The sequence below is a fragment of the Scomber japonicus genome, chromosome 4, assembly GCF_027409825.1.
Source record: "Scomber japonicus isolate fScoJap1 chromosome 4, fScoJap1.pri, whole genome shotgun sequence".
In the NCBI taxonomy this organism is placed as follows: domain Eukaryota; kingdom Metazoa; phylum Chordata; class Actinopteri; order Scombriformes; family Scombridae; genus Scomber; species Scomber japonicus.
The window spans coordinates 34,726,515-34,752,853 of NC_070581.1; the positions used below are offsets into that span (position 1 = coordinate 34,726,515).

At 44.8% G+C, this 26,339-nt stretch overlaps 1 protein-coding gene across 1 annotated transcript; it reads left to right on the forward strand.

The window, feature by feature from the left end:
• The first annotated feature begins 1,390 nt into the window (after nucleotides 1-1,390).
• LOC128357315 (tyrosine-protein phosphatase non-receptor type 7-like) lies at nucleotides 1,391-26,339 on the forward strand. Its single transcript, XM_053317640.1, has 11 exons — nucleotides 1,391-1,432; nucleotides 13,042-13,164; nucleotides 13,721-13,901; nucleotides 13,993-14,077; nucleotides 14,165-14,244; nucleotides 17,882-18,019; nucleotides 18,115-18,309; nucleotides 18,471-18,634; nucleotides 23,685-23,798; nucleotides 23,958-24,042; nucleotides 26,022-26,339. The coding sequence occupies exons 2-11, from the start codon at nucleotides 13,082-13,084 to the stop codon at nucleotides 26,130-26,132; spliced, it is 1,236 nt and encodes a 411-aa protein (XP_053173615.1). The 5' UTR covers nucleotides 1,391-1,432; nucleotides 13,042-13,081; the 3' UTR covers nucleotides 26,133-26,339.

Sequence of the window (26,339 nt, forward strand, 5' to 3'; positions counted from 1 at the left end):
CCGTTCACAAACAGAACATAACATGTCACCTTACATTGACATTTAAGCAGCATTGATGGTGCTAATTATGAGATCTCATGAACGTTCACCTCCTCATGCACAGGTGACATTTATCAGGCTGAAACCAGATTTACTACAAGTTTGTCACGTTTACAGTTTGTTGAATTTGACTTGAAACACCGGCATGAACAAACCTCATGGAGTCCCTTTTAATGTGATGTTAGATTGTAAACTTCTAAGTAGAACGACCTATTTTAACTTCATTACTGCACACACTGTGAGACAACAGGGAGGCTTTAATAAGAACAATATGGCAAAACAAACAGGCCCAAACACCAACGGCAGGATTTTATAGGAATGGGGGACAAAATCTGCAGTCCTAATTCTACAGTCCTCCTTCGGTGAAGCTTATTAGAAGCTTCAGACAAAACTTTAAATAGACTTTAAAGAGGGAATTAGATGCTAAAAAAGACTGTAAATGTGTCAGATATCACTTGATATGACTAACTCAGACTGCTGAAGCTGAATAGAAGCTGATCAGAGACTTTAAATTACTGTGTGGACACACTGTGGATTTAGTCCTCCATCACTTCCATTAAAAACAAAGGAAGATCTTTCGATAGTCAGTATGAACAGGAGAAATTAAACAAGGGAAACCTCTTTCACTGTTATATGGATATGGATATGGACACCTGACTGCTGCTTTAAGACACATTTGATAAATTGTCCTTTAATCAGATTTTAGCAGTACACAAATTGGACTGTGCAACTTCGGAAAATCACCTACAGGGTCTGTTTATCTGATACTGAATAAGATTGTTTTTGTGAACAGTGGTGTCTTTGCTATTCATTTTATTTCTATGGTGACTGCTAATACTGCTAGCAGGTTAGGCTTCCTGACTGTGTCCCAGTAGGTTTATATCCTGCTGCTGTTCATCTGGCAGCTGGAGAGAAAAGAACGTGGAAAATCAGTTTATACAGCCCCACTGTGAAACACATACACACACATGCATGCACTCACACACATACACACACACTCACACACACACACACATACACACACATACACACACACATGCGGTTGGATTGAGAAAGACACCAACACGCAAAAATAAATATACAAATAAATATAAAGATACACAATGTTAAAGCCCGTGGCATGCAGTCTAAAGGGGACCCATAACCTTGGATGAGGGGAATAGAAAGTGTATGTGCGTGCTAAAAAGTGTGTTTGTGTGTGTGGTAATGAGAGAGTGGGTGGGTGCAGAAAAGGAAGTGGCAGAGAAGGTAGAAGTAAAAGACAAACGACAGAAAGCAACAGCAACAGATGAGAAGAGGAAGAAGAAAATAGAGACGTGGACCGGAGAGAGTAGGACGAAGACGGACGACACGAGCGGGGAGGATCGAGCGAGCTGGAGAAACACGAAAAAAGGTGAGAAAGAGCAAACGACAAAGGCTGAAACTTGGTGACATGACGGATAACTTTCAGTGTACGCGTAGATGAATGAACGTCGTGTGTTTGCTAAAAGTCTTTGTGAGGTCATTTTAGTATATTCTACAGGAGTCTAAGAGTGAAACGTTTCTCATCGTCCGTATCACCGTGATAATAAGTAAAGAACAGGTGGAAATACTCACATGTTTTACATGACTAAAAGTAGCACACCACAAAGTAGTAATAGTGCAGTAGTACGTAGTGATATAGTACTCATCACGTAGCAGGATTCTGTCAGTCATATTGTTATAGCTGACTTATTATTGGATTGTTTCACTAATATGTAAACATGTAAGCAGCATTTTCATATTCATTTAACTACTTTCCATCATGTTTTGGGTCATTTAACTAACACCAACTTAACATAAGCTCATCAAAGGTTTTGTAAGTAACACAATCTGCAAACTAAACAGTAACTACAGTAGTAAAGCGGATGTAATGCAGTAAAAAGTACATTTCCCTTTAAACTTTAGTGACGTTGGAAGAACTATATGGAAAAACCCGAGTAAAGTACAAATACAATAGAGGTGCAATGAAATGTACTACTTGAGTAAATGTTCTTTTAAGTACAAACAACAGCTGACAATGCCTCCTGTACATTACAAACACCGATCAGCCGACACATCTAAACCACCTGACTAATGTTGTGAAGGTCTCCCTCATGCTGGCAAAACAGCTATAACCCTTTGATGCACGGACTCTGAAGGTGTCCTCTGGTATCCGGCACCAAGACATTAGCAGCAGATCCTTTAATTCCTGTGAGTTGTGAGGTGGGGGTCCCATGGATTTGACTTGTTATTCCAACACATCCCGAAAGATGCTCGATTGGACAGAGATCTGGGGAATTTGGAGGCCAGCACCTTGAACTATTTCTCATCTTCCTCAAATCATTCCTGCAGTATGGCAGGGCTCATTAGCCGGCTGAAAGAGGCCTCTGCCATCAGAGAATACTGTCGCCTTGGTCTGTAACAATGTTTAGGTAGTTGGTTCATGTCAAAGTAACATCCGCATGAGTGCAGGACCCAAGGTGTCCAAGCCAAACATCACTCAGAGCATCAGACTGCCTCCACTGGCATGCCTTCTCCCCATAGTGCCATCTATTTCCCAGGTAAATGATGCATACACACCTGGCCATCGACATGATGAAAAAGAAAAAGTGATACTTCAGACCAGGCCTCCTTTTTCTGCTGCTCCATGGTTCAGTTCTGATGTCCAGTGGTAGCCAGGTATCATGGTCACTCTGACTGTACGCTGTGTGTTCTGCCTGTCTATCGTAGATCACATGCATCAGTGAGCCCTGAGCACCCATGACCTTTTTAGGGGGTTCACCGGTTGTCCGTCCTCGGGCCACTTTTGGAAGATACTGACCATAACATACTGGGGAGACCTCACAAGATCTGCTCTGACCAAGTTATCTAGCCATCGGTGTGGCCTTTGTCAAAGTTATTCAGATCCTTACACTTGTACAAGAGCTACTTGTACTTGAGTATTTCCATTTGATGCCACTTTATACTTCCACTCCACTACATTTCAGAGCGAAATATTGTACTTTCTACTTCACTACATTTGACAGCTTTGATCATTATAGTTACCTTTAAGATTTAAAAAGAAATTACACATTATAATGTAATAATTCCCTTTTTTGCTTGTGGTTCCTTTATAAAAAGGTCAGTGTGTCTCTCTGCATGTTTCGGTTGTCTGATTAGTTTCCCCTCACAAAGATTAAATAACATTTCTGCAGACTAGCTTCACTTTGAGCAGCTACAACAATACAATGCTGCTTATGCATTTACTCTTAGATGTATTGAATATTAGCCTGTTTTTTCTGCAAAATAAGCACTTTTACTTTAGTACTTTAAGTATATACAGCTGATAATACTTCAATACTTTTACTAAAGCAGATTTTTTACTTCTAAATATTTTTACTTTGTGGTATAGACATTTTAATCATAATGAAAATGTGAATGAATACTGACTCCACCACTGCACACTTTCCATTTAATTCCTGTTTCTCTTGTGTTTTTGGTTTTAAGAGGCCAACGTTTTGTATACAGAGTGTTTCTCTTGCTGCAGCTGCATGGCCAACATGTGTTGAAATAACTGACACACCTGTTGTGACTAGCTATGGTTGCTCAGCTATGATTGGACAGTCGCTGTTAGAGGGAGGGGTTTACATATAAACAATTAAAACAGTGAACTCAGTCTGGTTGTCAGGTAACATTTAAAGGGAGTAATAGCCGGACCTCAGACACGTTTGGAGTCATAAGTTTTGAGTGCAAAGTTCAAAAAGGAACAAGTATTTTCCGTTGTGGACGGTTGAGTGAAAAACAGCGTGGAGGTGTGAGGTTGAGTCACTGTTTGCTCATAAAAGAAGTCATTGTTTTTTTAAACATATTTCCTCTGTGGTAAATGGCCATAACTGTCAGGTGGTGCAGAGTCACATTAGTGTTATTCTATTATGTTAATGTGTGTTGTATTAGTGCATGTTATTGTACTGCTGGTGTTAGTGGAGTGTTTGTATGATTTGACATGAATGATTCATGAGCAGCTGCTGTTGGTGTGTTAATAATCAACGCCTGGAGCATCTCTCTTCCTCTCTTTTATTATCTGTCTATCTTTTTATTCGCTCTCTGACTCATTTTCTCTCTCTCTCTCTCTCTCTCTCTGTCTCTCTCTCTCTGTCTCCCCTCAGGTCTCTCTCTCTCTCTCTCTCTCTCTCTCTCTCTCTCTCTCTCTCTCTCTCTCTCTCTCTCTCTCTGTCTCCCCTCAGGTCCCTCTCTCTCTCTCTGTCTCTCTCTCTGTCTCTCTCTCTCTCTCTCTCTCTTTACCTGAACATCTTGAATCAGGGTAATAACAGCCAGAAAAACAGGACATGTCTATTCCTGCTGCTGCTTCTCTCTCTTTCACCTCATATACTGTTTTTCTCTCCTTCACTATCACTTTCTCTCCATTCACTTGTTGTTTCTTGCCCCTGGTTTTGTCAGTAAGTCATCGATTTCATTTGAGGAGGAATGACACAGAGGAAATACAACTCTCCTGGGTTTCCCCGCTGAGTTAGATAGTTAGTCGGCTGGTTGGTTAGTAAGTCAGATGCCTGTGAAGCTCTGGGTTCAGTAAAGTTAGTTATGTTGTAGCTGAGTTGGGTGAAGTCAACAGGAGTCACAGAGGACGATTTACAGCTTTCTGGCCTGAATTAGACATAAAAATAGAACATCATGGCAGTGAAATGACAGGTAAGCCCGATCAATACATTTACTAGTAAGACTTACTGACAGAGATATCGCTGTCAATACTTTACTTTTTATCTTTTTATTTCTGTTACTGGTCTATTTCATCTTATATAAAAACGTGCTTTCAAGTTTGGTGTCTGTGCTTAAAAGAGTCAATTAGTGACACACACAGCTAACATTCATAATGATGAAAACTATTAATAAAATTGATATAAAAACCTACTACTAAATTGAAATTAAGTTCCAAAGCTCCCTTTGAGACTGTAGCATTGATTACAGGTAAAACAGATTGATTATGATACCTGCTTTTTAGCACAATTTAGTTAAATTAGCTAACATTAGCCTAATGCTGTGTTTCAAATCACATACTTCTCTTAGTACACTGTGTACTTACTTGTGTAATGTGCATATTTCGACAGGTTAGTGTCTCAAATCAAACACAGCTGTTGGAAATGACGACTAGCTAGTAAGCAAGCTAGCGTTAGCATTCACGTTATCATTGCAGACTGCGAAAACTAGCCCATAAACCTGGTTTATATGTGACAACAGTATAGTGGAGCTTAGTATGTATAATGTACATTTGTATAACATGTCCTCAGTCGCCATTTCCTGTTTGAAAAGTGTTCCCTCCCCGTCCGCTACGGAGCCAAGATGGCGACTGTTGAGGGAGAGAAGTGTCCATAGTTCCTCTCTCAACCTTTTGACCGTTTTGAGTGAAACCATCCAGGTACTCATAGTGCTGCATGTTTCCATACTTCTCAGTGAGAAGTGTAAGAACAGAAGAAGAGTAAAGAGACACAGCATTAATGTGTTTAGTGTTTCCAGTAAGCTAGCATTAGCTTGGTTTAAAGGTAGCGGGACGTGTTTCCTTCACTCCTTATCTGGAGGGTCCTGGGTCAAGTCTGGGCTTCAAACCAGCTCCAATTAAATCAACAGATGACATCACACCTCGCTGCATCTGCACTGGGTGACATGCGCTTTCTTTATTAAAAGTTTGGTCACGTTAGTTTATTAAGAAACGGCTCCAATGAGTAAAAACAGCAATAAAACAGTAACCTGCCACTAGCTTGTGATGCTACATATCATAACGTCTTGAGTTTGTGCTATATTGTACAAAGTAAAGAGGTTATGATATCTAGCATGAAGGAACATGTGACCCAGTGCAGCAGTTTGGCTCACTGATGTGTTTTTAATAGTTTTTGGACAACAACAGAAGAACTAGATATATCAGATCTGATACACACACAATACTTGTCATCAGTTCATTGTTGGTTTGGATCCAAATGTGCTTGTATCCTGCAGCTTCAGCGAATGTGCGTCATAAACATACAGGAGAGGGACTTGGGGGTCCTGACACACACATGGTCAGTACATCCGTGGCTGAAGAAAAGAACACGCAGCACAATCAGCCGATGCAAATCACTCAAGGCAGAAACTCACCTAACATTTATTTCTCTGGTTTTGGATATGAAATCATTATTTGTGCTCAAAAATTTGAAAAAAGTTGTTTTCAGGCAGGAAAGCAAATAAATCAGCTTCTTTTTCTTCATTGTGAACGTTGTTTTAGGTCACCATGGCTAATACCACATCAATCACCAATACTGATATCAATACTTCAACTTATCATGTAGTGATGCAACATTATTTCATCATAGATTAATCGTTTGGTCCATAAATTGTAAATCACCAGTGGTCAAAAGTAACTAAGTACATTTAAGATACTTTACTTGAGTATTTCCATTTGATTCTTACTTCCTCTCCACTTTCTACTACGTTTATTTGAGAGCTTTAGTCACTTATTCCTTTTCAAGTGTAGATTTCACATGTAAAACAGCTGATATAGTCACATTTTTTAATATTTGTACTTAATTTTAATCACGTTTCACAATGACATTAAAGGTCTTTTTCTGCTTGTAGAAAAGGAATATACAGTAAGAGACATAAGTATGTTTTATTTAGTGTGTAATCAACCTGAAAATAAGAATTGTTATCATCATGTTTCTACAGTAGCCCAGAACGGACAAACACAGGGACAGGGTCTTTGGGTTTCACAGCAACAAATACTGTAGTTTGAGTACTGGGGGACTTTGACTGGGCTGAAGGTACAATCATTGCACTTTAGTGTGAGTTCTTTTTTTAAATTGTGGAGTTTTAAAGTGGTTTTCATATCAGCAGTGTTAATGAGTCTCAGTTCTCCCTTCTATAGTTTGAATCATTATAAACTCTCCAGGTTTCATCATCAGTACGAAAGATGAACATCTGTGTAAGAAGATATCTGCTTTAGGGTGGAAGTTATGAGGAGTTCATTATGCTCTGATTTGCACCCATGGTTTCATCGCCATAGCAACGGTAGCCGAGGCTCATGGGTATCACAGTATTCTGAGCTGTCCCCCAAAATCACAGACAAAGCGTGAGAAATGAAATGTAGATACTATAAACCCGTGAACCTGGATTTCTGTGTTCAGTAACCTCCTCTGTGTTCAATGACTGCTGGAGTAAATGTAGTGTGCAGTTCTTGGATTCTCCAATCTAAGATCTCACTTAGGGCACCAACCTAGCCAGTGCCAGCCCTGCAAATAAAATACTAACATCTTATTTGCCAACAAATATTTGGCAACTATTCTTTGTAAATGACTCAATGACATGCATGTTAAAACACAGGACAGGCCGCACACAGCAGCAGCAGCAGGAAGCACAGTCTGCAGCCCTAAAGAGGTCTAACCTGAGCCCCAAAGAGGTCTAACCTGAGCCCTAAAGAGGTCTAACCTGAGCCCCAAAGAGGTCTAACCTGAGCCCTAAAGAGGTCTAACCTGAGCCCTAAAGAGGTCTAACCTGACCTGACCTAACCTGAGCCCTAAAGAGGTCTAACCTGAGCCCTAAAGAGGTCTAACCTGAGCCCTAAAGAGGTCTAACCTGAGCCTTAAAGAGGTCTAACCTGAGCCCTAAAGAGGTCTAACCTGAGCCCTAAAGAGGTCTAACCTGAGCCCTAAAGAGGTCTAACCTGAGCCCTAAAGAGGTCTAACCTGACCTGACCTAACCTGAGCCCTAAAGAGGTCTAACCTGAGCCCTAAAGAGGTCTAACCTGAGCCCTAAAGAGGTCTAACCTGAGCCTTAAAGAGGTCTAACCTGAGCCCTAAAGAGGTCTAACCTGAGCCCTAAAGAGGTCTAACCTGAGCCTTAAAGAGGTCTAACCTGAGCCCTAAAGAGGTCTAACCTGAGCCCTGAAGAGGTCTAACCTGAGCCCTAAAGAGGTCTAATCTGAGCCCTAAAGAGGTCTAACCTGAGCCCTAAAGAGGTCTAACCTGAGCCCTAAAGAGGTCTAACCTGAGCCTTAAAGAGGTCTAACCTGAGCCCTAAAGAGGTCTAACCTGAGCCTTAAAGAGGTCTAACCTGAGCCCTAAAGAGGTCTAACCTGAGCCCTAAAGAGGTCTAACCTGAGCCTTAAAGAGGTCTAACCTGAGCCCTAAAGAGGTCTAACCTGAGCCCTAAAGAGGTCTAACCTGAGCCCTGAAGAGGTCTAACCTGAGCCCTAAAGAGGTCTAATCTGAGCCCTAAAGAGGTCTAACCTGAGCCCTAAAGAGGTCTAACCTGAGCCCTAAAGAGGTCTAACCTGAGCCCCAAAGAGGTCTAACCTGAGCCCTAAAGAGGTCTAACCTGAGCCCTAAAGAGGTCTAACCTGACCTGACCTAACCTGAGCCCTAAAGAGGTCTAACCTGAGCCCTAAAGAGGTCTAACCTGAGCCCTAAAGAGGTCTAACCTGAGCCTTAAAGAGGTCTAACCTGAGCCCTAAAGAGGTCTAACCTGAGCCCTAAAGAGGTCTAACCTGAGCCCTAAAGAGGTCTAACCTGAGCCCTAAAGAGGTCTAACCTGACCTGACCTAACCTGAGCCCTAAAGAGGTCTAACCTGAGCCCTAAAGAGGTCTAACCTGAGCCCTAAAGAGGTCTAACCTGAGCCTTAAAGAGGTCTAACCTGAGCCCTAAAGAGGTCTAACCTGAGCCCTAAAGAGGTCTAACCTGAGCCTTAAAGAGGTCTAACCTGAGCCCTAAAGAGGTCTAACCTGAGCCCTGAAGAGGTCTAACCTGAGCCCTAAAGAGGTCTAATCTGAGCCCTAAAGAGGTCTAACCTGAGCCCTAAAGAGGTCTAACCTGAGCCCTAAAGAGGTCTAACCTGAGCCTTAAAGAGGTCTAACCTGAGCCCTAAAGAGGTCTAACCTGAGCCTTAAAGAGGTCTAACCTGAGCCCTAAAGAGGTCTAACCTGAGCCCTAAAGAGGTCTAACCTGAGCCTTAAAGAGGTCTAACCTGAGCCCTAAAGAGGTCTAACCTGAGCCCTAAAGAGGTCTAACCTGAGCCCTGAAGAGGTCTAACCTGAGCCCTAAAGAGGTCTAATCTGAGCCCTAAAGAGGTCTAACCTGAGCCCTAAAGAGGTCTAACCTGAGCCCTAAAGAGGTCTAACCTGAGCCTTAAAGAGGTCTAACCTGAGCCCTAAAGAGGTCTAACCTGAGCCTTAAAGAGGTCTAACCTGAGCCCCAAAGAGGTCTAACCTGAGCCCTAAAGAGGTCTAACCTGAGCCCTAAAGAGGTCTAACCTGAGCCCTAAAGAGGTCTAACCTGAGCCCTAAAGAGGTCTAACCTGAGCCTTAAAGAGGTCTAACCTGAGCCCTAAAGAGGTCTAACCTGAGCCCTAAAGAGGTCTAACCTGAGCCCTAAAGAGGTCTAACCTGAGCCCTAAAGAGGTCTAACCTGACCTGACCTAACCTGAGCCCTAAAGAGGTCTAACCTGAGCCCTAAAGAGGTCTAACCTGAGCCCTAAAGAGGTCTAACCTGAGCCTTAAAGAGGTCTAACCTGAGCCCTAAAGAGGTCTAACCTGAGCCCTAAAGAGGTCTAACCTGAGCCTTAAAGAGGTCTAACCTGAGCCCTAAAGAGGTCTAACCTGAGCCCTAAAGAGGTCTAACCTGAGCCCTGAAGAGGTCTAACCTGAGCCCTAAAGAGGTCTAATCTGAGCCCTAAAGAGGTCTAACCTGAGCCCTAAAGAGGTCTAACCTGAGCCCTAAAGAGGTCTAACCTGAGCCTTAAAGAGGTCTAACCTGAGCCCTAAAGAGGTCTAACCTGAGCCTTAAAGAGGTCTAACCTGAGCCCTAAAGAGGTCTAACCTGAGCCCTAAAGAGGTCTAACCTGAGCCTTAAAGAGGTCTAACCTGAGCCCTAAAGAGGTCTAACCTGAGCCCTAAAGAGGTCTAACCTGAGCCCTGAAGAGGTCTAACCTGAGCCCTAAAGAGGTCTAATCTGAGCCCTAAAGAGGTCTAACCTGAGCCCTAAAGAGGTCTAACCTGAGCCCTAAAGAGGTCTAACCTGAGCCTTAAAGAGGTCTAACCTGAGCCCTAAAGAGGTCTAACCTGAGCCTTAAAGAGGTCTAACCTGAGCCCCAAAGAGGTCTAACCTGAGCCCTAAAGAGGTCTAACCTGAGCCCTAAAGAGGTCTAACCTGAGCCCTAAAGAGGTCTAACCTGAGCCCTAAAGAGGTCTAACCTGAGCCCTAAAGAGGTCTAACCTGAGCCCTAAAGAGGTCTAACCTGAGCCTTAAAGAGGTCTAACCTGAGCCTTAAAGAGGTCTAACCTGAGCCCTAAAGAGGTCTAACCTGAGCCCTAAAGAGGTCTAACCTGAGCCCTAAAGAGGTCTAATCTGAGCCCTAAAGAGGTCTAACCTGAGCCCTAAAGAGGTCTAACCTGAGCCCTAAAGAGGTCTAACCTGAGCCCTAAAGAGGTCTAACCTGAGCCCTAAAGAGGTCTAACCTGAGCCTTAAAGAGGTCTAACCTGAGCCCTAAAGAGGTCTAACCTGAGCCCTAAAGAGGTCTAACCTGAGCCCTGAAGAGGTCTAACCTGAGCCCTAAAGAGGTCTAATCTGAGCCCTAAAGAGGTCTAACCTGAGCCCTAAAGAGGTCTAACCTGAGCCCTAAAGAGGTCTAACCTGAGCCCTAAAGAGGTCTAACCTGAGCCCTAAAGAGGTCTAACCTGAGCCCTAAAGAGGTCTAACCTGAGCCTTAAAGAGGTCTAACCTGAGCCCTAAAGAGGTCTAACCTGAGCCTTAAAGAGGTCTAACCTGAGCCCCAAAGAGGTCTAACCTGAGCCCTAAAGATGTCTAACCTGAGCCCTAAAGAGGTCTAACCTGAGCCCTAAAGAGGTCTAACCTGAGCCTTAAAGAGGTCTAACCTGAGCCCTAAAGATGTCTAACCTGAGCCCTAAAGAGGTCTAACCTGAGCCCTAAAGAGGTCTAACCTGAGCCTTAAAGAGGTCTAACCTGAGCCCTAAAGAGGTCTAACCTGAGCCTTAAAGAGGTCTAACCTGAGCCCTAAAGAGGTCCAACCTGAGCCCTAAAGAGGTCTAACCTGAGCCTTAAAGAGGTCTAACCTGAGCCCTAAAGAGGTCTAATCTGAGCCCTAAAGAGGTCTAACCTGAGCCCTAAAGAGGTCTAACCTGAGCCCTAAAGAGGTCTAACCTGAGCCTTAAAGAGGTCTAACCTGAGCCCTAAAGAGGTCTAATCTGAGCCCTAAAGAGGTCTAATCTGAGCCCTAAAGAGGTCTAACCTGAGCCCTAAAGATGTCTAACCTGAGCCCTAAAGAGGTCTAACCTGAGCCCTAAAGAGGTCTAACCTGAGCCTTAAAGAGGTCTAACCTGAGCCCTAAAGAGGTCTAACCTGAGCCTTAAAGAGGTCTAACCTGAGCCCTAAAGAGGTCCAACCTGAGCCCTAAAGAGGTCTAACCTGAGCCTTAAAGAGGTCTAACCTGAGCCCTAAAGAGGTCTAATCTGAGCCCTAAAGAGGTCTAACCTGAGCCCTAAAGAGGTCTAACCTGAGCCCTAAAGAGGTCTAACCTGAGCCTTAAAGAGGTCTAACCTGAGCCTTAAAGAGGTCTAACCTGAGACGGACCTTTCTAGTATCAACGTACTGACGCTAGTATCAGTAGTGGAAACAAGCGCCTGTAGTCAGTGTTGCAGGTATTGATCCGCTCACCACTGATGGACTGCTTGATGACTGACATTGTGGGAAAGTAAAAAAGAAGAAGAAGGCGTGTGTTGCGTTCGTGTTTGTTGATATGGTGTGTAGATTATCTGTCATGTGCTCAGCAGTGAGTCAGCGTTCAGACGTTCAGAAGATCTGTGATAAGAGTTTTAATAATCCATCAACTGCTAAGGAAGCCAGAAGTTTAAACTTATCGACACTCATCAGAAAGAGGCACCAATAACATATTGTATTTATATTTTAGTATATCTACTCACTTAGTGTGTGTGTGTGTGTGTGTGTGTCTGTGTGTGTGTGTGTTGAGTCAGCGTGGGTGTGCTGACTTCCTGCTGTGAGGAAACTCTCTTCCGATGGAGACACACAGAGACATTTCAGATCTGAACTCATGTGGAAATACACTGAATCACACACACTAACACACACTAACACACGCTAATAAACACTAATACACACTAACACACACTAATACACACTAACACACACTAATACACACTGACACACACTAATACACACACAGAGTTTTGTTTTCATGCTTCTGCGTCACTAACAGCCGTGGCCTGAGGCGTTATGTTTTCAGCTTGTCCGTCGATCCCATCTTCTTGTGAAAGTGATTTCTGAGGACCAGCTTGAGGGAATTTCTTCAGATTCGGCACAAATGTCCTTTTGGGCTCAACGATGAACTGATTGTAATATGGTGGTCAGAGGTCAAAGGTCACTGTAGCCTCTTGGCCATAATATTGACTGTATATAAAAACATGTCTCCACTTTCTGACACTGAAGCCAAAAAAGCAGCATTCCTGAAACGGCCATCTTGCTTGTGTGATGTGAGCCTGTGCTGTCGGCCAACCACCTGACGCAGGTGTCTATCATGACATCACCTACTGTCATGGTTACAACTTCATGTTACTCAGAATCGGCTTTATTTGCCAATCATGTGAACACATACAAGGAAAATACTCTTCATAACATTTATTAAATTCCTTCTTGCTTCACTACAAATATGGTAGAGATGTAGAAAGACATGGATGAAAACCACAGCTGTGGTATTTCTAGTTTATGTCTTCATCAGGCAGGTTTAGTTTTCAGAAGTGCTCGTCTGGGATGTCGGCATGGCATCGGTCCCGTATCACAGCAACAAAGTGAATCAGTTACAAGAGCTGTCATCAGATTTAATGAAATTTATCTGAGATTGCTGGAAGTATCAGTTTGCATTTATGGGGCACTGCTCTATAAAATTAATTACAAACAACAATAAATCTCATATTAAAAAGAGAATGAACTGGCTCTCCCTCTCTGCTGTGCAGCTCGGTGCTGTGATGAAGGTCTGACACACTGAAACACACCATGAGTACGTCAGCAGAGGACCCGGTCACGCCCCCTCCCATGACCACGCCTCCTCGCAAAGCTTCGGTCCGTCTACAAGAGAGGTGGGTAATCAGCACACACACACACACACACACACACACACACACACACACACACACACACACACACACACACACACACACACACACACACACACCCATAAGGGTTAAATCCCTTGGGTCCCATGTGGGTTTGTCTGCAGTTTCCATGGTGACTCCACCTGTGTTTGCCCATATGGGCTTCAAGTGGGTTCTGACTGGGTTTCAGGTGGAGCCCAGCTGGTGAGACCCATGTAGGCCCCATGTGTTTGGCCATATGGGGTCAAAGTGGGATCAGAATGGACCTTAAATGGGGACCATTTGTGAGACCCATGTTACTGAAACAATATGGGACCCGTACAATTTGTTTTATGCCCCACTAAGCTCACTTACATCCCTTATGGGGATCATACAGTCTGCCCACATGGGCCTCACATTAGCCCAGTTCCAGCCCATGCTCACTCAGTACCCATGTAGACCACATTTAACCCATGTGGGGCCCACATGGACATGCTAGCTGGGTGTTTGCACAGACACACACATATCGTCACGCTGTTTCCTGATTGTGCTTTTTCTGTAGGCGGGGCTCCAACCTGTCGCTGCTATTGGATGTGAGTACTCTGGGGGCGGAGCCTGTCTGCTCCGTGTCCACCCCTAAGGAGGTGTGGCTCCAGCTGCTGCACACCTCCAGTCGCCCGCTCACACACACACTGCTGCAGCAGGCCGCCACGGACACCAACATACTGAATGTAGAGTACCAGGTACAGCACACGAGAGGAAAATGAAGTTATTTTGAATAATCATGGCATGAGGTCCGTTAGTTTCAATGTGCAGTGTGTCCCCGTTCCACAGAAAATCCCTCCCAACTTTGTGAGCGCCGCAGAGCTTGATGTTCCAGGACACATGATCAAGGACCGATACAAAACCATCCTGCCCAGTCAGTACTGTGCTGTCTGTCCTCAGTAGAAGTACGTTACAAACTGTTTCTACTCTGCTTAACTTTGTTTGTTTGTTTGTTTTTTAGACCCTGAGAGCCGGGTGATCCTGAGGAGCCCAGAGGAAGAGGCAGGGCCAGACCGCTACATCAACGCCAACTACATTCGGGTCAGAGTCTTAACTTAATCTCAGTTTCAGGCAGTTTAAGCCTACAGAGGACGACAGTGTCTCCGTGTCTCCACTCTGTCCTTCACTGCTGAAACAGTCAGTGACTTCATGTCTGATTTCTCTCAGAAGAAATTACCTCTTAACTTGTTCCGTCTGGCTCTCCACTCCTGGTCCTGGCTTGTCTGTTGACTGCTTGATTGTATTTGGGTGACAAGGTATGAAATTAATATCTGTGGAGACGATCCAGCGTAGAAAGACATTTCCTCCCCACCCGTGCCGTCCATGGGGAAGTGTTTGCTAACCATTCACCTCCATGAAAGGACTTCCAGGCTTTAAAGGTATCATGTGTAATTAGACAGCTGTAAAAATGTCCCAAATGTCTTTTACCCTGACATTTGACTTTTCCTAAAGTGGCACAAAATGCATGAAAATGAAAGTATTATAATATGTTATACTTAAGTAAAGATTCTTATGTTATAAATAGTTTTCTAAGGGGTTATGAGGTTCAATAGAGTTCTTGTAAATACATTTAAATCATTATTGTTATGATATATTTTCATGTCTTTGGTAAAATAAGATATGATAATGTGTGATAGTAGTGGTGTAAAACCTAAATACTCTCTCTGCTCTGAATGTTGTCAATTAGCAGATTCTGTGCAAAAATAATCTTTAAAAAGTAACTAAAATATAAATGATCTATTATTTGTAGGTTGATAAGCTGTGGTTTTACTCATCTGACCAAGTTGAGATCAAATTAGGTTGAATGTGCCCCTGAACTAAAATGAGTTAGGGTGAGGTTCATCCGGCCTCAGGAGGTAGAGCTGTGCACGTGTCAAAGTCTTTCTGTGCAAAACACTGAAGCCCAGTTTTCTTGTCACATGATTCGTGAATGAGAGGCCAGCGGTGAGGTGACAGAGCGTGGTCACTGTGCTGACCGACACTGTGCATCAAAAATAACCTCAGAGTGAAGTCCAGATACGTAGCACGACAAGCTAGTGAAGCTGCACATGCTCAGTAGTGTCTGACCAAACGGCTCATAATGAAGGATCATGATCAGCTCCTCGTTGGTTTGGATCCAGACGTGAGATTTGATCCTTCAGAGAACCTTTGAAACGGCTGCTGTCACTTTATTATTTTATTATTCATGAATTAGTGAAAAAAATATGTTTCCTGCAGGCGCGAGCTGATAGAGAGAGTGACAGCGCTGTCATTCAGCGTGGGCGTCTTTTCATATGTGTGTGTGTGTGTGTGTGTGTGTGTATGTGTGTGTGCGTGTGTGAATGTGCGTGTGTTTGTGTGCATGTGTATGTGTATGTGTGTGCGTGTGTTTGTGTGTGTGTGTGTGTGCGTGTGTGTTTGTGTGTGTGCGTGTGTGTGTGTGTGGGCTTGTGTATGTGTGTGTGTGTGTGTGTGTGTGTGTGCGTGTGTATGTGCTTGTGTGCTTGTGTATGTGTGTGTGTGTGCTTGTGTATGTGTGTGTGTGTGCGTGTGTATGTGTGTGTGTGTTTGTGTGCGTGTGTATGTGTTTGTGTATGTGTGTGTGTGTGTGCGTGTGTTTGTGTGTGTGTGTTTGTGTGCATGTGTATGTGTATGTGTGTGTGTTTGTGTGCATGTGTATGTGTATGTGTGTGTGTTTGTGTATGTGTGTTTGTGTGTGTGCATGTGTTTGTGTGCATGTGTGTGCATGTGTTTGTGTGCGTGTGTATGTGTGTGTGTGTGTTTGTGTGTGTGCGTGTGGGCTTGTGTGTGCGTGTGTGTGTGTGCGTGTGTATGTGTGTGTGTCTGTGTGTGTGTGTTTGTGTGTGTGCATGTGACGGACAGCTACACAAACAGAAACTCAGATATGAGTTGTCGGTTTGTCTGCGTGGGAGTCTGACAACCAGGAAAACCACAGGAAGTGAGGGAGGAAGTGACATGGTCCTGACTCACCCCCCACCACCCCCTCCCCTCCGATCCCCCCTCCTCCCCCCCTCGGCCCACGCAACCCTCAAACTCTGCTACGTGTGTGTGTGTGTGTGTGTGTGTAATTAAAACTAGTTTTTATGAAGAAAATAAGACACCTGCTTCACAAAACACGCTTCTGTATATTTAGTCTTTGCAGATGTGTGATTATGAATTTATGCCAATGCTGGTTCTTGTTTTTCATATGTTGGTGTGTTGCTGCAGGGGCGTGTAGTGGTTGTTATTGATGAACAGTCTTAATCATTCACATCCTGTCTAATGAGGTCAAGGTTGCAGGTTTGGTTGCAGAAGTCGAGCGGACACAGTCTTGCAACATTTGACACCGTGAGACAGAAACATGCACAATAACACCAAATCCCCCTTATTGCACAACGCATACTTTTACTTTTGATGCTTTAAGGACACTTTGCAGCCAGTTACATGTGAACTTTTACTTGCTTAATACTTTTCATTATAATATTGCGACTTTCACTTCAGTAAAATAGCTCCGTGCTTCTTCCTCCTCTGCTGCTCCTGTTTTTACCAAACATTAAAAGTTAAGTTTGAGTCTCCTATAAAACAATTCTTGTCTCAGGAACAGGGTCCTTACTGTCAGAGATGAGCCATGAGAGGGTGAAAAGTTAGGACCCTAAAAAATATAACATTTTGAGTATTTAGTTGTAGTAGTACAGAGTTACAAGCCTTCACAGGTAGAGGTGTGGTTACAGAAATAGTGCCTGGTTGGTGTGACCTGTGTGGTGCTTACTGTTGACTGATCAAAATATAAAAATGACACGTTGCCATCTGTTTAAACGACATGCAGAAGCTCCTCTCATACACACCACGCTCCACTAATCCAAAGTTATGTTCACATAGTAATATACTACACAGCCACACAACACCCTCTTTCCTTAGACTCTCCATTCAGATAAGAACACATTCCCTTTGATGAGGAAAAATGAAGAAGGAAGAAGCCTCAGAAAGATGAACAGAGTAGGAATCTCTGTGCCAGGACTGACTGGTTGATGTTGTGTTGACAGAATAGAGATGCAGTGTGCTGGGATCAGTGTCTTCATAGACGTGGTGACGTGTGAACAGGATGAGCAGCATTACAGTGACCCACTCTGCCACAGCTCATTACGGTCCTGTTAGCTTCAAATATGTTCACAGTGTATTTTAACTGTGTGAACTCGGTTTACACTGCAGCAGAGCAGAGCGTTATAAAGGTCATGACTTTCTGTTCCTCAGCGTTGCTGTCGAGGCAGTATGTGGAGCCAGCGGTGAGGATGTGTCTGAAAGTCTTTGTAGGTTTACCTTGCATCAGCTGATCACACCCACTTCATTGAAATGAGTTTCACTCTTCTATTTCAGGGGTCATAAAGTTTCATGTTCTCATTTATCTTATGTGTTCTTATCTATTCATGAATGAACTTAATGAACAATTACACAAAAGCCCAAATACACCAATGTAACAGCTTTCTCTGTTCCTGTTTGTACCAAACTACACCCACTCTGTAAAATGTCCTAAAAATGAACAGTTAGATTCTCCTAGTCAAGAATCAACCATCAGACACAACAAGTATCTAGTTTCCTTTGCTTTCAGTCATTATTACAAATGAATCCTGTTGTTTTCCATTTCTTTGGTCCGGAAGTTGAAGTTGTGAGTTGAAGGTGAGCTGCTCTCTCCATCCTGCAGGGTTACAGAGGAGCCCAGAGGTCCTACATCGCCACCCAGGGGCCGATGCTGCACACTGTGGGAGACTTCTGGGACATGGTGTGGCAGGAGAGGAGCAGCATCATCATCATGGTTACAAGACTGAAGGAGAACAACGAGGTGAGGGGACACAGTCTGCCCTCCTCCACACCACCAAAAACTCTCTTCATCTGAGTTCATGTCATAAACAAAACCCGACTGTGTGCTCGTTCCAGAAATGTGAGCTGTACTGGCCTCAGCCGAAGGAGAGGGGGACAGGGGTGAAGGAGGAGGAGGAGGACGACGAAGAGGAGGAACAGAAGGAGAAAGAGGAGGACGAAGGAGAGACGGGTCGATTCGGCAGATTCATCCTCAAAGTCAAAGACAGTCGAGAGAAAGACGGGTTCACTGTGACTGACATGGAGGTTCAGGTACAACATACTGACATCCGTCCACAGGATGCTTTATGATAACAGCTGCTTACACGACACCTCGACTCATTTGATTACGTGTGTGTGTGTGTGTGTGCGTGTGTGCGTGTGTGTGCGTGTGTGTGTGTGTGTGTGTATGTCATGTGTGTGTGTGCGTGCAGCTGTGTTCAGAGCGTCGTCACGTCAGACACTACTGGTTCACCTCTTGGCCCGACCACCACATCCCACAATGCACCGCTCCTCTGCTGGGACTGGTGGAGGAGGTGGAGATGTACAGCAAGTCCCTCCCACCAGCCGGTCCTGGACCAATCATCGTCCACTGCAGGTTGGTTCCTTATCAGACGCAGTTTAGAGTCCATGTAAATGTACATTATCATAGCTACATGTGCCTTTTATTGTAATACACCACAAAAAAACCACAAAATCAACAGATCAAACACACTTCAGACTTTAAACCTTTACATAGTTTGTGTATGAGTGAAGTGTATCACAACTCACAGAGCTGGAAAAACTAAGAAACACAAAGTGATGCAGTGCACTGTTAACATAAATAAACTGTTATACTGAAATAAAACAGGAGATTACTGCCTGTATTACGCAATAGTAAAACCATCAGCCTGTGATGTCTCAAACCAGAGCAGCGGATGTGTCGAAAGCTACTTCCTATTTAACTCGTGGACGGTTGCGCCTGAGCAGCCAACCACAGCCCTGAGGACTGATGAAAGAGTCTGAGTGTGCAGAGCTGCGGTGTGGAAATGACCTACGCAGGTTTTCACTTGCAAATACCCCGCTGCATGCATGAGGAGGCACTGAGCCTCTAGAGTTACCACTAGAAAGAGGAAGTAGATCTAACAATAAGCTTCCATACAATACTTCTCTCCTTCAGGTTTTATGTCCACAGTCTCATTAAAGCACCAGATATTTATATTTATATTTATATTTATATTTATATTTATATTTATATTTATATTTATATTTATATTTATATTATATGGCAGTTTAACCCTCCTGTTGTCCTCGAGTCAAGGGAGGGAGGAAGGAAGAAGGAAGGAAAGGAAGGAGGGAGGGAGGGAGGAAGGAACAAAGGGAGGGAGGAAGAAGGAACGAACGAACGGACGAATGAAGGGAGGGAGGAAGAAGGAAGGAAAGGTGGGACGGAAGGAGGAAGGAAAGGAGGGAGGAAGGAAGGGAGGAAGGAAGGAAGGAAAGAAAGGAGGGAGGGAGGGATGAAGGACAAAGGAAAGAAGGAAGGAGGAAGGAAGAAGGAAGGAAAGGAGAGAGGGAAGGAAAGGAGGGACGGAAGGAGGAAGGAAAGGAGGGAGGAAGGAAGGAAAGAAAGGAGGGAGGGAGGAATGAAGGAAGGAAAGGAGGGAAAGGAAGGAGGGAGAAAGGAGGAAGGAAGAAGGAAGGAAAGGAGAGAGGGTAGGAGGGAGGAAGGAAGGAAGGAACGAATGAAGGGAGGGAGGAAGAAGGAGGGACGGAAGGAGGAAGGAAAGGAAGGGAGGAAGGAAGGAAAGAAAGGAGGGAGGGAGGGATGAAGGACAAAGGAAAGAAGGAAGGAGGAAGGAAGAAGGAAGGAAAGGAGAGAGGGAAGGAAAGGAGGGACGGAAGGAGGAAGGAAAGGAGGGAGGAAGGAAGGAAAGAAAGGAGGGAGGGAGGAATGAAGGAAGGAAAGGAGGGAAAGGAAGGAGGGAGAAAGGAAGAAGGAAGGAAAGGAGAGAGGGTAGGAGGGAGGAAGGAAGGAAGGAACGAATGAAGGGAGGGACGAAGAAGGAAGGAAAGGTGGGACGGAAGGAGGAAGGAAAGGAGGGAGGAAGGAAGGGAGGAAGGAAGGAAAGAAAGGAGGGAGGGAGGGATGAAGGACAAAGGAAAGAAGGAAGGAGGAAGGAAGGAGGAAGGAAAGGAGGGAGGAAGGAAGGAAAGGAGGGACGGAAGGAGGAAGGAAAGGAAAGGAGGGACGGAAGGAGGAAGGACAAAGGAAAGAAGGAAGGAGGAAGGAAGAAGGAAGGAAAGGAGAGAGGGAAGGAAAGGAGGAAGGAAGAAGGAAGGAAAGGAGAGAGGGTAGGAGGGAGGAAGGAAGGAACGAACGAATGAAGGGAGGGAGGAAGAAGGAACGAAAGGAGAAAGGGAGGAAGGAAGAAGGAAGGAAAGGAGGGACGGAAGGAGGAAGGAAAGGACGGAGGAAGGAAGGGAGGAAGGAAGGAAAGAAAGGAGGGAGGGAGGGATGAAGGACAAAGGAAAGAAGGAAGGAGGAAGGAAGAAGGAAGGAAAGGAGAGAGGGAAGGAAAGGAGGGACAGAAGGAGGAAGGAAAGGAGGGAGGGAGGGATGAAGGAAGGAAGGAAAGGAGGAAGGAGGAAGGAAGAAGGAAGGAAAGGAGAGAGGGAAGGAAAGGAGGGACAGAAGGAAGGAAAGAAAGGAGGGAGGGAGGGATGAAGGACAAAGGAAAGAAGGAAGGAGGAAGGAAGAAGGAAGGAAAGGAGAGAGGGAAGGAAAGGAGGGACGGAAGGAAAGGAGGGACGGAAGGAAAGGAGGGACGGAAGGAAAGGAGGGACGGAAGGAGGAAGGAAAGGAGGGAGGAAGGAAGGAAAGAAAGGAGGGAGGGAGGAAGGAATGAAGGAAGGAAAGGAGGGAAAGGAAGGAGGGAGAAGGGAGGAAGGAAGAAGGAACGAAAGGAGAGAGGTTAGGAGGGAGGAAGGAAGGAAGGAACGAATGAAGGGAGGGAGGAAGAAGGAAGGAAAGAAGGAAGGAGGAAGGAAGAAGGAAGGAAAGGAGAGAGGGAAGGAAAGGAGGGACGGAAGGAGGAAGGAAAGGAGGGAGGAAGGAAGGAAAGAAAGGAGGGAGGGAGGAATGAAGGAAGGAAAGGAGGGAAAGGAAGGAGGGAGAAGGGAGGAAGGAAGAAGGAAGGAAAGGAGAGAGGGTAGGAGGGAGGAAGGAAGGAAGGAAGGAAGGAAGGAAGGAACGAATGAAGGGAGGGAGGACGAAGGAAGGAAAGGAGAGAGGGAGGAAGGAAGAAGGAAGGAAAGGAGAGAGGGAGGAAGGAAAGAAAGGAGGGAGGGAGGAATGAAGGACAAAGGAAAGAAGGAAGGAGGAAGGGAGAAGGAAGGAAAGGAGAGAGGGAAGGAAAGGAGGGAGGAAGGAAGGAAGGAAGGAGGGAGGAAGGAGGACGGAAGGAGGAAGGAAAGGAGGGAGGAAGGAAGGAAAGAAAGGAGGGAGGGAGGGATGAAGGACAAAGGAAAGAAGGAAGGAGGAAGGAAGAAGGAAGGAAAGGAGAGAGGGAAGGAAAGGAGGGACAGAAGGAGGAAGGAAAGGAGGGAGGAAGGAAGGAAAGAAAGGAGGGAGGGAGGAATGAAGGAAGGAAAGGAGGGAAAGGAAGGAGGGAGAAAGGAGGAAGGAAGAAGGAAGGAAAGGAGAGAGGGTAGGAGGGAGGAAGGAAGGAAGGAACGAATGAAGGGAGGGAGGAAGAAGGAAGGAAAGGAGGGAGGGAGGAAGGAAGAAGGAAGAAGGAAGGAAAGGAGAGAGGGAGGAAGAAAGGAAGGAAGGAAAGAAAGGAGAGAGGGTAGGAGGGAGGAAGGAAGGAAGGAACGAATGAAGGGAGGGAGGAAGAAGGAACGAACGAATGAAGGGAGGGAGGAAGAAGGAAGGAAAGGTGGGACGGAAGGAGGAAGGAAAGGAGGGAGGAAGGAAGGGAGGAAGGAAGGAAAGAAGGGAGGGAGGGAGGGATGAAGGACAAAGGAAAGAAGGAAGGAGGAAGGAAGAAGGAAGGAAAGGAGAGAGGGAAGGAAAGGAGGGACAGAAGGAGGAAGGAAAGGAGGGAGGAAGGAAGGAAAGAAAGGAGGGAGGGAGGAATGAAGGAAGGAAAGGAGGGAAAGGAAGGAGGGAGAAGGGAGGAAGGAAGAAGGAAGGAAAGGAGAGAGGGTAGGAGGGAGGAAGGAACGAACGAACGAACGAACTAATGAAGGGAGGGAGGACGAAGGAAGGAAAGGAGGGACGGAAGGACAAAGGAAAGAAGGAAGGAGGAAGGAACGAACGAACGAATGAAGGGAGGGAGGACGAATGAAGGAAGGAATGAAGGACAAAGGAAAGAAGGAAGGAGGAAGGAAGGGAGGAAGGAAGAAGGAAGGAAAGGAGAGAGGGAGGAATGAAGAAGGAAGGAAAGGAGAGAGGGAGGAAGGAAGGAAGGAGGGAGGGAGGAATGAAGGAAGGAATGAAGGACAAAGGAAAGAAGGAAGGAGGAAGGAAGGGAGGAAGGAAGAAGGAAGGAAAGGAGAGAGGGTAGGAGGGAGGAAGGAACGAACAAACGAATGAAGGGAGGGAGGAAGAAGGAAGGAAAGGAGAGAGGGAGGAAGGAAGAAGGAAGGAAAGGAGAGAGGGAGGAAGGAAGGAAAGAAAGGAGGGAGGGAGGGATGAAGGACAAAGGAAAGAAGGAAGGAGGAAGGAAGAAGGAAGGAAAGGAGAGAGGGAAGGAAAGGAGGGATGGAAGGAGGAAGGAAAGGAGGGAGGAAGGAAGGAAAGAAAGGAGGGAGGGAGGAATGAAGGAAGGAAAGGAGGGAAAGAAAGGAGGGAGGGAGGAATGAAGGAAGGAAAGGAGAGAGGGTAGGAGGGAGGAAGGAACGAACAAACGAATGAAGGGAGGAAGGAAGAAGGAAGGAAAGGAGAGAGGGAGGAAGGAAGAAGGAAGGAAAGGAGAGAGAGAGGGAAGAAGGAAGGAAGGAAAGAAGGAAGGGCGGAGGTACAATTTTACCCGGGAGGACGACAGGAAGGTTAATGTCCATCCAATTCACATTTTGTTTCTGGCCATGTAACATTAATGAGTTACATAAACATTTAATAAATGATTAACACTATGACAGACTAGTGGAGGTATTTTATATTATTATACTGTGTTTTACAGTCATCTGTTTATACAGCAGCAAACATTACTGGAGGAGTTATAGTTATATTATAATGTGAATTAAAACTGTGTATTAACTGGTTATGTACTGATTATAAATGCTAAATACATGGGGCTTTAACTAGATCTAAGTTTATGAGTCAAGTGGTCCAATAACTATCCCAATAAATAACTAAAATAAACTTTGTAAAGTCAATATTCTGTTCACCGCTCCACTCAGAGCCATTAAACTGTTACAGAAGAGAAACATGACGTCATTAACAGAGCGTCAGTCAAAGCTCAAACAATGCAAATATGATATAAATATGACTTTTCTGTTATAGTTTCATGTATTGATGTGAGGAAGGTTACAGTCTCTTCATCATCCACACCTCCACACAGATCTGATGTTTTCAGCTCTTCACTGATGTTTGAGTCACATGATGCGATTAAATTGAAAAAACAGGTGGATCTAACACACCTCCTCTCCTCTCCTCCTCTCAGTGCAGGTATAGGGAGGACAGGTTGTTTCATAGCCAGCAGCATCGGCTGTCAGCAGCTCAGAGAAACCGGCCAGGTCGACATCTTGGAGACAGTTTGTCAGCTTCGGCTCGATAGGTAAGTCACTCTTCCTCTTCCTCTTCTGTCTCCTTTTCATCCCTCTCTCCTCACTCTGTCTTCTTAATGTCTGGTGTAATATTTTATTTACTCCCCCTGAATGTAGCATGTTTAACCTGTAGCCCCCTCCCCCCCTCCCCCCCCCCCATTCCTGTGCAGGGGTGGTATGATCCAAACCACGGAGCAGTACCAGTTCCTGTACACCATTCTGGCCCAGTACAGCTCCCAGCTTCAACACAACCAGGTACTCCACCTCACACCTGCTGTACACCCAGTAATAGTACAGAATAGTATTACAGACACTTAGGAAGAACTCTCCTGACTCATCTCATGTGAGTCAAGCTGTGGATGAATCATACATCAGACCTGACCACAGCAGAATTCAAAACAACCAGATTACAATCACAAATTAAATAAATTACAATGAAATAACTGATCAGTGAAGTTTTTTGCAGCAAGTTCAAATTAGGTGAACTGTGAGCTGCAAATTAGTGCCGTTAATCACTAACAAGCCGTCTCAACACTGCTGATTATTAGCTGTGTCGCACCGTTGAGTTTTTTTTTTTAAAGGACAGGTTCACAATTTTTCAAGGTTTTCTTCATTGTAATCATTCCTCTTGTTTATATTGGCTATTAAAAGATCTCCTCTTTTCATCTGGATGGAGTCCAAAATCCTCTATAAAGAATCTCTGTCTAGCTTTCTGTCTGTCTGTCTGTCTGTCTGTCTGTCTGTCTGTCTGTCTGTCTCTCTGTCTGTCTGTCTCTCTGTCTGTCTGTCTGTCTGTCTGTCTGTCTGTCTGTCTGTCTGTCTCTCTGTCTGTCTGTCTGTCTGTCTGTCTGTCTGTCTGTCTGTCTGTCTGTCTGTCTGTCTGTCTGTCTGTCTGTCTGTCTGTCTGTCTGTCTGTCTGTCTGTCTGTCTGTCTGTCTGTCTGTCTGTATGTATGTATGTATGTATGTCTGTATGCCCAGATAGCAAAATTCTTTTGGCCCATATCTGGCCCACACCTGACATGTTCATCCGGCCCACATACAGCATGGAATGATGGCACTTGGGCGGTCCGCTCATGTTTGCCAAAAGTGGGCCATAACCAAACCATCACAATGCCAGATGTCAACCAAAAACACACCAAATAAACCAGTTCGGCCAAGACTGGCCCAAATATGTTTCAACAAAGGTGGGCCAAGTATGTTTCCTTATATGTGGGCCTCTTTAGGCTCACATCCGGATTAGTCATTGCCATACTTGCCATATTTGGGCCAAAGATGGGCCATATTCGTTTTGTGATATTTGGCCCAAATGTAGCATTTACTACATGGGCCAGTTTAGGTTCACGTCTGTTTTGTCCGGGCCAGAAGAATGCCTACAGTGCCGGATCATTGCCTCAAGTGGCCCACATTCACATGCTATCTGGGTGTCCTTTACATATTTCAAAAGCCATTCATCTGATCTACTTCAAACTCTGTGAGCATATTATTGTGGACCCAGTTAAGTGCAGTGTCAGGTGTGAAGTTGTTTGGATGAGAAATTGCTCAATATATTAAAAGAAATCATTTAGTAGATCCTAACCTCTCCAATATATCTGCAACATACAGCAGCCAGAGGAGTCTCGGTATGTCCGTCTATCACTCAGTATTCTCAACTTCACACTTAGTGGGTGTATTTAAAGACCCAAACACAAGCACAGCGTCAGGTTGTGAATCATTCTTGAGAAAACTGCAAGCAGCACTTCTGGGGGTCAAGCACTCGACCCTTTCCCAACGGGCATGTTTTAAACTTGCACTAGTTTATTTGTTTATGTAGAAATCAACTCTGCACTTGTTTTACCAACAGAATGAAAGCAAGTGTGACTGGTTGTTATTTCCTGTCATCCTCTGATGTATTCTATCTAATAAAAGTAAAAATACTAAAACAAAGAAAAGCTCTTGAAGAGGAGTCAGTGTAGGTTTGGTGTGGAGAGCCTGTAACTTCACAACTGATGTTTGTGTCTTGTCTCCTACCAACAGACACCATTGTTTCTGTCTAACCATGACCACAGTACTAACCCCCCCCCCCCCCCCCGTCTCTAACCATGTAGTCTGGTTGCCTAAACTCAACCAAACCCAAACCACAGGGGTGACAGATCAGAGAATAACTAACAAACAGTCGGCTCTGCTGTTTGCTCTCTACCACTTTTGTATAAAAGTCATTAAATTAGCAGTTAAACAGTGTTTTCACTTTACCAGGATCAGGTCCAGAACCAGCTCCTCACACAGAACCAGCAGAACCAAGACGACCAAGTCAACATACAGCTACAGAACCTACACCTGGACAACACGCAGAACGGGAGGAACTGATGCCTTACAGAACCTGGAGAACCAGCAGCATCTGCTCGGCCAGGTGCAAACCTACATGAACCCAGAAGAACACACGGCAGACATTACTAACAGAACCCAGAAGAACACACAGCAGACATTACTAACAGAACCCAGAAGAACACACGGCAGACATTACTAACAGAACCCAGAAGAACACACGGCAGACATTACTAACAGAACCCAGAA

Bases quoted from the DNA above. Each gene is read 5' to 3' on its own strand.
- LOC128357315 (XM_053317640.1), top strand. From the start codon at position 13,082: ATGAGTACGTCAGCAGAGGACCCGGTCACGCCCCCTCCCATGACCACG. The intron at 14,078-14,164 runs GTCAGTACTGTG...TTTGTTTTTTAG, and splicing joins ATACAAAACCATCCTGCCCA to ACCCTGAGAGCCGGGTGATC. The intron at 24,043-26,021 runs GTACTCCACCTC...TCACTTTACCAG, and splicing joins CCCAGCTTCAACACAACCAG to GATCAGGTCCAGAACCAGCT.